A 12,215-nucleotide genomic window follows, 5' to 3' on the forward strand; every position below is an offset into this window, starting at 1 on the left:
AGAATCAGGTTCAGTTTAGTTCATAGTTTCTTCCAAAATATATGTGTACATTCTTTAAGGATATCTGAAACCTATTTATATAATAAATATTAAACACTAGTTTATTAATACTACTATTGCATAATGTACACAGAAGTCAATATTGAAGCCTCCTTAAGTATTTAAGTATAGAAACTGGGTGGAATAAAAAGTAAGATTATTATATTGTTTCTTTAGGACAAAAAGCGGTGTAGAAATATATGTTTATAAACACGCGAAGAAACAATATAGATTCAAGCTAGGTAGAAATGTACCCAAAGTAGATGATCTAAAAATATTGACACACACACACACACACACACACACACACACACACACACACACATATATATATATATATATATATATATATATATATATATATATATATATATATATATATATATATATATATATATATATATATATATATATATATAATTATTATTATCATTATTAGGCCCGACAGTAGGGCAAGGCGAACGAGGCAACCGCCTTGGGCTCCGCACTTTCAGGAAATCAACTCCGCAATGCAATTTGTTTGCTTGGGGCCCCGTTCATGGCTTGCTGCCTTGTGCCCCGCATGCTGCCTTGCCGCCGCACATCCTAGGGCCGGGCCTGACTATTATCCACTATAGTGTACTGAAATAATGATCTTACTCGATAAATTTTGTTATAGCCTTTCGACTACACTCTGACCAGTTCTTGTGAGAGGCATCGGCGACGAGATTGGGTGACATTATATAAATGTTTTGTCCCAATGGATCTTGACAATCGTTATGCTGACCGTCATGACCCATGCCAAAACTGAAAAATGAAAAATATAACTCGTTTTCAAGTCGACACTTGATGACTATATGCTACCAGTATACATACTATTAAATCTTACACTTTTTCATAACGAGACGATATAAATCAGGAAAGTCTATGATGAAATCTCGTTGGTATCCACATAAAACAGGTAAAGGGTGAGATTTCGTATGTGGTGTGCTTGAAGTATTACGACTGTACTCCACTAAAAACAGAGCTGCTTGTAAAATGTTCGCAGGCGTCATGTACCTAGCAGCAACAACTCAGAAGAAAATTTGTTTCCTCTGATGTTTTAAATTAATAAAGAGCAGAGGAGCATTTTGTCCCCAAAACATTAAACGTCAAACAGGCTTTAGCTTCCAAATATTGATATACGTTTGATTTTATAATTTTAAAACACTGATTAAACATGGTGTCAAATACCGGCATATATCAAGGCATATGTGAAACATAAACTTTTTTGATCCCTCAGCTTTGGTTGAGTTACATTTTTAATTAGTATGTTATCATATGTGTAGAAATATTTAATATAAATGTTTCAAAATGATTTCTTACTTATGTCCGAGTTCGTGAGCGATCGTGTAAGCCAATGCTAAGCCAGTGTCTTCGTTTATATTGCATGTCCTGTGGGGTTGACACATTCCAGATACATGGGCTAGACCGAGCGTGCTACAGGGCTCGTTCACTCTGGAGCAAATGTTCTTCCTAAAATAGTTTGAAACGTTGCATTATTATGTAAGAAAACAATGAATCGTGTGTTTCAAACTGATTTAAATATGTTCGGTCGACAATCTCAAACGAACACGAAAATGGGTTAATGTAAAACGTGAAAAGCTCGGAAGTGTGATACTTTCGATTGATTCCGTTACCATATGAACATATTCAGATAGGAGCGTGAGCTCTAAACTGTTCAAAATACGAACATTAACAATAATAGAAAATGTCTCCACGTCACAAGTGAAATATTTACCTTATTTTATATCTACTCAACAACATACATTATATTTTTATTATGTATATCCTTCAGGCAAACACCGTCGATTTGCATGGAATTCTTTTGGCAACGTTGCAGTCTAGTTCGGCGAGAGACGCTGCACCCAAATTTCAATTATCACTTAATTTCGGATTGCAATCAGCATTCATTAATGCCCGATTTCGTCATCGTTCTCACCATTTGCAAACATGATTAAGATCATGCTCCGAGCTAGAATCGATACTTAATCAATTCGATTACTATAAAAAAAAAAAAAAAGTTTTTCCTTACTTCTTATTCTAAGAATAAAGCGTTTCCATTGTCCGTGTATCGTAAATGGCAAAATGAATAGGTGACATAATATCTAATAGAAACAGTTCATGTATATTCAGTCACTAATCATTTGCAGGATTCATTTGGAAAACTAATTAAGAACGCTAATATTTGAAGCCAGCATTTTATTTTCTTTAGAGTTCATTCTTAAGCATTTGTTACTCCTCCTTATTTATTAAATAAATGTACACCAGGGAGTTTACCTGAGAGAGAGAGAAACCTTTGTTTATTAAATAAATGTACACCAGGGGGTTTACCTGAGAGAGAGAAACCCTTATTTATTAAATAAATGTATACCGGGGGTTTAGCTGAGAGACAGAAACACCTTATTTATTAAATAAATATATACCAGGGGGTTTACACGAGAGAGAGAAACCCTTATTTATTAAATAAATGTATACCAGGGGGTTTACATGAGAGAGAAAGAAACCCTTATGTATTAAATAAATGTATACCAGGGGATTTACATGAGAGAGAGAGAAACACTTATTTATTAAATAAATGTATACGAAGGGATTTACCTGAGAGAGAGAGAGAGAAACCCTTATTTATTAAATAAATGTATACCAGGGGATTTACATGAGAGAGAGAGAGAGAGACTTATTTATTAAATAAATGTATACGAAGGGAATTACCTGAGATAGAGAAACAGAGAGATACAGATAAGAATAAAGAAAGAAAGAAAGAAATAAAAAAGAAATAAAGAAAGAAAGAAAAGAAAAGAAAGAAAGAAAGAAAGAAAAATATGCCTAACTATGGAAAAACAGATGTGGTGAATTATATATATATATATATATATATATATATATATATATATATATATATATATATATATATATATATATATATAGAGAGAGAGAGAGAGAGAGAGAGAGAGAGAGAGAGAGAGAGAGAGAGAGAGAGAGAGAGAGAGAGATAGGCTTGACATACGTTTAAGCTATGATAGATACACGATGAATTATGATTGGTGCACTGTTCCCCTGAATTATACGACGTAAATGTAAATACTCTTCACCTGGTTAATAGTACAGCAACATCATGGTGGTTGGGGTGGTCCTCATTCTTAAAGTTGATCTTCTTTTGAAATTTACAAAAGCTATGCAGAGTGTTATCGGCGTGGTGCGTTATCTTCAAGTCATCCTATTATCAGAAAAGAGTGTTATCAGTTTGGTGTGTTATCGTCAAGTCATCATGTTATCAGAAAAAGTGTTTTCGTTTCTCGGTATTACTATTATTTTAAAAGCTCCATGTATGCTGTATTTATTAAGAAATAATTGAAGAAAGTAGATTTGTTTGGGAATTAAATGGCATGAAAAGGTTTATACAGCTAGTCGTATTGATAAAACTTTTAACGCAATCTCTCAGCACTTGTTTCAGCACGTGACTTACTTATTATCTGTGTGTTCTGAAGACAGATCTGATAGGTACTCAAGGTGAATGGGTCATGGACCCGTGCAGTACTTTTTTCCCCGAAAATGTTATAAACAGAATAAAAACTAGCATTACAATGAAAACAACACTCAAATATAAGAATTAAAAATGTGGAACCGTATCATAGGTTCAACAATGTCATGTATGTCTGGAAAACAATACCTTATCCTAATACGTGAACCATATTTATTGTTTAACAAAAAAAGGGTGTTTTGCTTACATTTTCTTCTTCCATTATAAGTATCCGGACAAGGACAATGTTAATGGAATTTCCGACAGACGCATCATGGAACATGGTTGCAACCTGGAAATGACATGTAAAACCGTCAACAGCAGCAACAACAACAAAAACAGCAATAATAATAATAATAATAATAATAATAATAACGCCAAAAGCTCTAAAGTGGCGATAATATTTTCTTTTTTACTGACTACGCAGTAACTATTTTACAGTGTGCAAACTTCACTTTGTGAACTACAGTTACAAAATTCTGACGAAACCATCATGATTATTTTCGGTACTTAAATTCCACCGTCGCCAAAATACTACACCAGTTACTCGGAAAACAGAGCCACTATCACGCGCGACGGTTGAAAAATTAGAACAAATTATCCATATTTAGCATCAAAGAAAATACTCCAATGACAAAAAACAAATAAATATTTTGAGTTTATCAAAAGGAACTAAATAAATGGTAAGTAGATGATAAAGTGAACTTATATGACATGACTGAGGTATATGTATGCCTATATCATATATATATATATATATATATATATATATATATATATATATATATATATATATATATATATATATATATATATATATATATATATACCTAATACCTAATACCTATTTGAAAATAATGAATTTCTAACTCCTGTATTCGTTTTGTTCGATATATTAACAGAACTTTTACGTTTATTTTATTTTATTATTTTATGTTTATTCAATTGGTCATTTCCCAATACTGTACAATATTTGTTGAAAGACCGCTTTCAAGTCATATCTTAGCAGACACAAAGTTTGATTCTCTGTTCAAATGTAGTACCTTTTCTCCCTTCATATTACTTCCTGTTAACTCACCATATTCATGATTGTCAGAATGTACGTATCAAGGTCTTCGTTTTCATAGAATTTGACCATTAATGGATCCACAACGACTAACGTTTCCACATAACGTTCGGTAGATACAGATCTTTTATGGCGGCGAGTGGTTGATCTTTTCTTTCTATTATGTCTCTCCCATCGTTCTCGTTGGACGATATAATCACTGACATCTAGATGAAAGTAGAATAAGTAAATGAACAACAGAGTCATAAAATTAGCGAACATTCAAAATTAGATAGAAAATCATGTTATTATGCATATTTTCTACCCATCCGCATCAGTGTCAAAATTTGAATGCGCTTCAAAATTCAAATTCAAAGAATAAAGCATTTTCTTTTGTCTAACAGTTCGTCCATTATGGATATTTCTGAGACTTCACTGGAAATCTTGTTTCTTGTGGGGGTTTTTTGTGTGTGTTTTAAACGGACGTTTAGCACATTATTGTCTATCTTGCCTAGGAAATGGGAGCTAAGCGCCTTTCCCATGGACTCGGGCTGGCCTGGGTGGGTATTGAACCCAATACAGCGTACAGTACGCCGGTGGATCAGGTTCTAAGTTATTTGTTCTACTTATTGATCTAAACTGCATAGACCTGGCTCTACAGGTGCATTGTGCGACTGCAGAACTGGAAATATGCAGTTTTATCTGACTTATTCACGAGTATGGACGGCATACTGCCCCGTGCCAATGTTATCCAGAAGTACGTCCGGTATATTACACCATGCCGATGTTATGCACGAGTAAATACGGTACATTACCCCCATGTCAATATTATTCTCGAACACGTGCGGTATGTTACTTAATAGCAACGTTATCCACGAGTACGGGCGGTACATTACACCATGCCAAAGTTACCCACGAATACGGGGCGGTATATTACAGCATGTCAACGTTATACACAAGTATGGATGGTATATTACCCCATCCCAACGTTATCAACGAAGACGGGTGGTATGTTACTCTGTACCAACGTTATCAAATACAATTTTGATTAAAGTATATTACATCATACCAACATCTTGATGTTAAAATCGTATTCTCCCTGCTGTTGTTTTTACTCACCGACTAACTAGGTTAGATCGGTCCTTTGCCTAATATATTCAACAAAGCTGGTAGTATACTTTGCAAAGAAATATGTCAGTTCATCAGACTGCACACTAATTCTCTTCGTTTTCTATCAAATTAGGGCAAGTTATAAACTATGTACAGGAAGATGTCAGCGCGTCAGACTGCACCCTAAATGGCATGTTAGCATCGGGGAAAATGACATGTTATTCTGACGGAGAGCAGCACGACCTGACACTGACATAATATAACTGAGACACCAAAAGATGTAGGTCGTGACAAAACGTCATGTATATCGACAGACTCTAATTATGAAGCAGCTTTCAGAGAAATATGATCCGAGCCATATATAAATTAAATGGAATGGAGCATAAAATGCCATCACGACTGCCATTAAAATATACGTATACAGAATCTATGCGCTTTTATTATGTCCTGCACACTGCGTTCATAAGGTCCGAGCGTGTTATCGCAGTGGATTTTTTTTGCTTAAGTCGTAAGTTCCAACCGTAAAAAATTTCAACTATACCCTGTATTTACACCATTGGTCACGCTTCGTTTGCATTGAAAGTTTTGCTTTTGTATTCATTTTGGGAAATTCCATATCTAACCTATATTATCGGACCTTTCTTAAATTTTAAAGTAGTTTAGAATTGTAACAGATCTCCTATAAATGTATACTCATGTGAGAATGGAAACAAATCCAATGAAATAGTTTAATCTAAGCGAAACAAAATTCAAACGTGTAGAATGCCATCTAGCGGTGGTAATGGAGGGACAATATGGCAGCAAACATTCATTCTATTGCCAGTCTCTAAGATCTGCTTTCAGACATATAAATTAGGCCTGACAAGAGTATGTCAAAGGAAGCAAACCTTAAAATAGTCTGAAGTTACTTAAAATTATGGAAGACAGAAACGAATTAAAACAGCAAACATACACTGACACAAACACGCCCTATAATAAAAGAGAAACAATTACAACGAAATGGAATGGTTGGAGGGGGTGGGAGTGGGGTGAGGTGGGGGTGGGGGTGGGCCAGCATTTGAACCATTTGAGGACGGTGCAATGCAAAGAGAATGTTAACATTTCCCTATTCCAACACAGCAAAAAGGTAGAAAAAGGAGTGGGGGCTTTGAGGATATAAATGGAACGCCTTTGAATAGGGTAAAAGGTCTGCCTCTACGAAACCAATTCTATTTCTCCCAAAATATCAGTTCCTAGTTTGTAAAAACCAAGCTTGAGGAGGAAACTGATCTTAAAACCAAAATGAAACACAAGTGGGCCTGACACGTCTCAGCCAATCATATGCAAGGTACTCATTAATATGTACGGATCCCACTTATTATAGAAACATATAGAGATAACTCCATTAATATGCACAGATCCCGCTTATTGTAGAACCAGATAGACATAACCTCATTAATATGCACAGATCACACTTACTACAGAACCAGGTAGAGATTACCTTATTAATATGAACAGATCACAATTATTACAGAACCAGATAAAAGATCGCCTTATTAAAATGCATTGCTCGTTCTCATAATCAAACTCATTAAAATTGATAGTATGAGACCATTTAAGACGTCTGATCAATAAGTGATAAGAAAAGTAATTATTAGAGTTCTGAAAAACCAGCCAATCAGATACAAGGCCACGTCATTAAACATGCATCAGTTTCTCTCATGATCACGCTTAACCAACACCCTGATTAAATATGAACCAAGTTTGATATTAGTCTAATTGTCATGTTTAAATTTAAATCAGGTCAGAAATATAGTCTCTCATATGCAAGACCACCTAATTAATATGCATGAATCTCGCGCATTGTGAAACTCATCAGAGATTTTGATGACGTAAGCCAATGTTCCAAGTTTGATGGAAATTTCATCGGGTCAGTGATATGGATAGATTGGTAACAAACAACAACGGACCACTGACGCAGGACCATAACATAAGATGATTGGCGTTATGGTCAGGTGAGTTAATAAAAGAAGCTTAATCAGTAATACTGAAAAGAATCTTAAATTAATTACGAATTCGTTAGAGACAAACTACTGGTTTACCTTTTACTCCACAAGAGTCTTTAGTCGTGGAAACTTTGGGTACATTGGAATCCTGGAAAGGATCCATACTGGACGGTATTGCTGATCGTCGGTATATTACATGAGGGTGTGCCGGATTGCGTTCGTAATCATGGCCTTTTACGGGTTCTATAAAATACTGTTCATTTTCAGTGTGGAGGAATCCCATCTGCAAAGAATGGAAAGTTTATTCAATAGACAACATTTAATAGTTGGTATGTTCACAAGAATTTCTCTTTAGCGTTTTAAACTTAAGACATTGCAAACTTTCATGATCTTGGTATGTTTAAATTACTTAGCGTCATGTCCTACCCGATCACATTATTCTGACACCGGGCCAACTAGTCCTAACACTAACCTCTTAATTAATTCTGAGCGCCAAGCGAGGCGGCTGATAGTACCATTTTTATAAGTCTTTGGTATGACTCGGCCGTGGTTCGAACCCACGATCTCCTACATCCGAAGCAGGCGCTCTAAACACTCTGGCCACCGAAGCAGTGTGCTAAAAGCTAAGAGTACCGCTGTCTAACGTGCAAGAATAAAAATTCCGATCTTCGTTGTCATATCATGAATCTGAAGATATATAAGATGCAATAACTTAAGGAAATATTGTTAGATGAGTGAATACATGTAAATACATTGTCCAGCGGCACAATGCTTTCCAAAAATATATAAACTGTACATTCGTATATCTCTCCATGAAAATATGCACAAGACCGCTCTTTAGGGATTAAAATGCGGAGTATTTTATTAAAGAAGCATTGTCCCCTGCATTTCCGCACCCTCTAAGTATGTGCATTTACTTGGCATTACAAAGGGAGTTAATCTGTGCAGTCAATACGAATTAGAGTCTATCCTTACCCCCACCCACCCACCCCACCCCCCACAAAAAAAGTGTAGTATATCAGCTTCTTATGGGTTCACATATATGTTCCGTGCTTTGGAGCTCGTCAGGGGGCAATCTCAGTTTCCCCATGATCCCACCTCTGAAGTCATAACTTAGAAACCATTTCAGATCCCCACCCAAGCGTAAAGCTGTGGCTCAGTAGTCAAGATAGTGGATTCATGGCCAACGGGTTGCGGGTTTGATCTCACTATCTGATCAGCCTGGATCGTCACTAATAAGCACTGATTTCACTCATAGTCGAATTCAATAAGATCTATATGTTACAAGTTTACTCGGGGTGTCTCCTTAAATCTGTTCAAAAATGTTGTCTCTTGAGTGTTCACGTATCAAATCTGATAAAAATTTAATGAGAAACTTGGCCTCGAGAGTGTCCACAAGCCCAGCCAGTCGTACACAATATTACAATAAGCTTTGATGTTTATTACAGTCGAACTTATACGTGATCTTAGCATAAGCTTATACACTAAATCTGATCAAAAGTTGATCGCTAATCGGAACTATAGTTTCTAGAGTGTTCGCAGGCTCAGCCAATCAGATGCAGTATCAAAACAATTATATGATTGGATGTCGCTCATAACCAAACCCGTCCAATACATTGATGATATTAGCTTACATGCGAAATATAATTAAAAACTGACAAGGGTAAGCATCGATCATGTTCAAAGGCTCCGCGAGTCAGATGCATGATCAACTCCTTAACATGCGTGGATGTCGCTCATAGCTGGCCTTTGTCCGAGGTTTTGATGATATAAACCTAACCTGAATTGGAGCTGGTGAATACTCACAATAGGTGTTGACGGACGGACGGACGAAAGATGACACACGCAGGGCCATACCAGAAGTAAGTAAAAGCTTGAAGACGATGAAAAAAGGAAAGAAACATTCGCGAATGTCAGGCGTTTATACATATGAAAAATTGCATAGAAGGTTTTCGGATTTCTTTTGGTAAAATTTTGAGGACTAAGCCAGGATAGAGGCCCCCAGGTGACCAAATGTCTAAAGCGCTTTTCTCAATCGGTCATTGTCATCGCACCTGTCCACGTAGGTTCGAGTCTCAGGCTTGGTCAGCATGGGTATGTGAAAAAGTTTACCAATAGCTTCCCGTGGGTCGGTGTTTCTTACCGGAGTTTTCCCGGGTTCTTCCTTCACCAGTTATATAGCTTGACACCACAATTTCAATTGACTCGTCGTCACCATACAGATGGGATAAAAAATTTGAGCGGCAACCATTAGCAGCATTTGAACCTGTCTCTATGGATTTTGTACGTACAATCCTGATGAAGAGTGCACCAAAGTCATGTGAACTTGATCCAACTGCAACATCACTGCTGATTGATTGTTTAGATCCAGTATTGCCTTCACTAACTGATGTTATTAATAATTCTCTCTCATCCGGGGAATTCCCATCATTTTTAAAAACTGCCATTGTAAAGCCTCTGCTGAAGAATCCAACATTCGACCATAACGATTTAAAGAACTACCGGCCAGTTTCTAATCTCCCATTCATATAAAAAGTCTTATAAATGGTTGTTCTATCCCAGCTTGTATCTCATCTAAATTCAAACAGTCTTTTTAGCAATGTACAATCGGCATATCGCCCTTACTACAGTACTGTAACTACTCTTCTAAAAGTAGTTCATGGCATTCTCTCTGCGCTGGATAGCGGAAAGATTACAGTTCTCACCCTCCTTGATTTGTCTGCAGCATTTGACACAATAGACCATGATATATTGCTTCACCGTCTCCAGAATGTATTTGGCATTCATGATACAGCCTTACTGTGGTTCAAGTCCTACTTGGTCAACAGGACACAAATTGTATCTGCAAATGGAATGCACTCCAGCCCATTTGATCTATGTTGTGGTGTTCCACAGGGGTCTGTTCTTGGACCTGTTCTCTTAATTATATATACCCAGACGCTCTCAAGTGTCATAGATCATCATCCAGTGTCTCACCAATTGTACGCTGATGACACCCAAATATACAAATCTAGCCACCCAACTGATGTTGATGCTACCATCAAAGGTGTAGAGAGGTGCATTTCTGATGTGAAATCATGGATGACATGTAACAAGCTGCAGATGAATGACGATAAAACAGGCTATTCTGATTACAATAGAAAGACTTTCTCATTCACATCCTTTACCTCAAACAATAAATATCAGCAACGCCAACATTAAATTCACACAATCAGTACGAAACCTAGGTGTTACTCTGGACAGTACTCTCACATTGCACCAACATGTCATGAACATATGCAAGGCTGCATATCTTGAGCTGAGACGCATCAGCTCAGTTCGCCAATATCTTTCAGCTGATGCCACTAAAACACTTGTGTGTTCATTAGTACTTTCAAGACTGGACTATTGTAACTCAATTCTGTCTGGTTCATCTCACTATCTACTCCAGAAACTTCAGAAAGTTCAAAACACAGCTGCTCCAATCATACTTAGAGTACCACGATCAGAGCACACCTCCCCGCTGCTCTGTACCCTACACTGGCTATCCATTCGATCCAGAATCAAACACAAAATTTGTTCTCTGTGCTACGTTTCACTGTCGGACTCTAGTCCAACATACCTATCCGATCTCACCCATGTGTATACACCAGCAAGATACTTACGCTCCTCTTCTGACAATCGTATACTCATTATTCCCACTATGAAAACATAGTCATATGGACAGCGTTCTTTTGCATACCTACGTGGAATGAATTGTCCACTGAACTTAGACACAAAGACACAGTGATCACATTCAAGAGGGCTCTCAAAACACACTTATTTCAACTGCAAGAACAAACTTAAAGATCTAATAATGTTTCCTACCTGAAATATTCTCAGCATGTTTTTTTATCTTTTAATGTTTTTTTTTCTAATTTCATGGTGTTCGTTTTTGTAATAATATTATTATATGCTTTTTATCTTATAGGTGTTGTCTAATGTTGTAAAGCGCTTAGAGCTTCTAAAGATTAGCTATACAAAAGTCCTCATTATTATTATTATTATTATTATTATACTGACCGCCATATCGTGTGCTGAAAAACTGCGTTAAGCTCACAACAGCAATAAGACTAGGACAGGTCTGAGTTTGCTGAGTACAAGCGACTCCGTTTCTTTGAGGTATGGTAAACAATCCACGCCCGAAGAATAACAACTTTTATCCACCGCGCAGAGATTTTCAGTATTGTGCGATGACGTGAAACTTCAAGCTTGGATGTTGTACAAATCATTTGGTGGCGCATTCTCTACCGTGTTAACGTCAATGGTTTATCTTTATGAAGACAACTCTATGTATCTTATCTATTTAAAATTCCATCGTAATACTTCACACACGCATTATGGACCTGGTACCTCTTTAGAGTGAGAATAGTGGCCTTTCAAGACAGATGTCTGCTTAACAGAGGTTTGTTTCTGCAGTAATTTTGTGCAATTGATCTTGAAATGTTGACTGCTTACGACAGGTGAATGCTTTTGGCAG

At 36.7% G+C, this 12,215-nt stretch overlaps 1 protein-coding gene across 2 annotated transcripts in view; it reads right to left on the bottom strand.

Annotated features, from left to right (window-relative positions):
- Nucleotides 1-12,215, bottom strand: part of LOC149801532 (A disintegrin and metalloproteinase with thrombospondin motifs 6-like) — a 79,322-nt gene that overhangs the window by 24,412 nt on the left and 42,695 nt on the right. Inside the window, exons 1-7 of one of the 2 annotated variants that reach the window (XM_089955725.1) lie at nt 11,759-11,870; nt 7,814-8,000; nt 4,656-4,849; nt 3,786-3,869; nt 3,150-3,274; nt 1,384-1,533; nt 679-825 (exon numbers count right to left, since the gene is read on the bottom strand). In XM_089955725.1, coding sequence (XP_089811851.1) covers nt 679-825; nt 1,384-1,533; nt 3,150-3,274; nt 3,786-3,869; nt 4,656-4,849; nt 7,814-8,000; nt 11,759-11,764 — 893 coding nt within the window. In that variant the 5' untranslated portion in view covers nt 11,765-11,870. Of the gene's footprint in view, nt 1-678; nt 826-1,383; nt 1,534-3,149; nt 3,275-3,785; nt 3,870-4,655; nt 4,850-7,813; nt 8,001-11,758; nt 11,871-12,215 lie in introns of those variants that run through there. The other variant, XM_089955724.1, reaches the window with a different exon arrangement.

The sequence above is a fragment of the Sinohyriopsis cumingii genome, chromosome 4, assembly GCF_028554795.1.
Source record: "Sinohyriopsis cumingii isolate HCF-2022 chromosome 4, ASM2855479v2, whole genome shotgun sequence".
NCBI classification, from domain to species: domain Eukaryota; kingdom Metazoa; phylum Mollusca; class Bivalvia; order Unionida; family Unionidae; genus Sinohyriopsis; species Sinohyriopsis cumingii.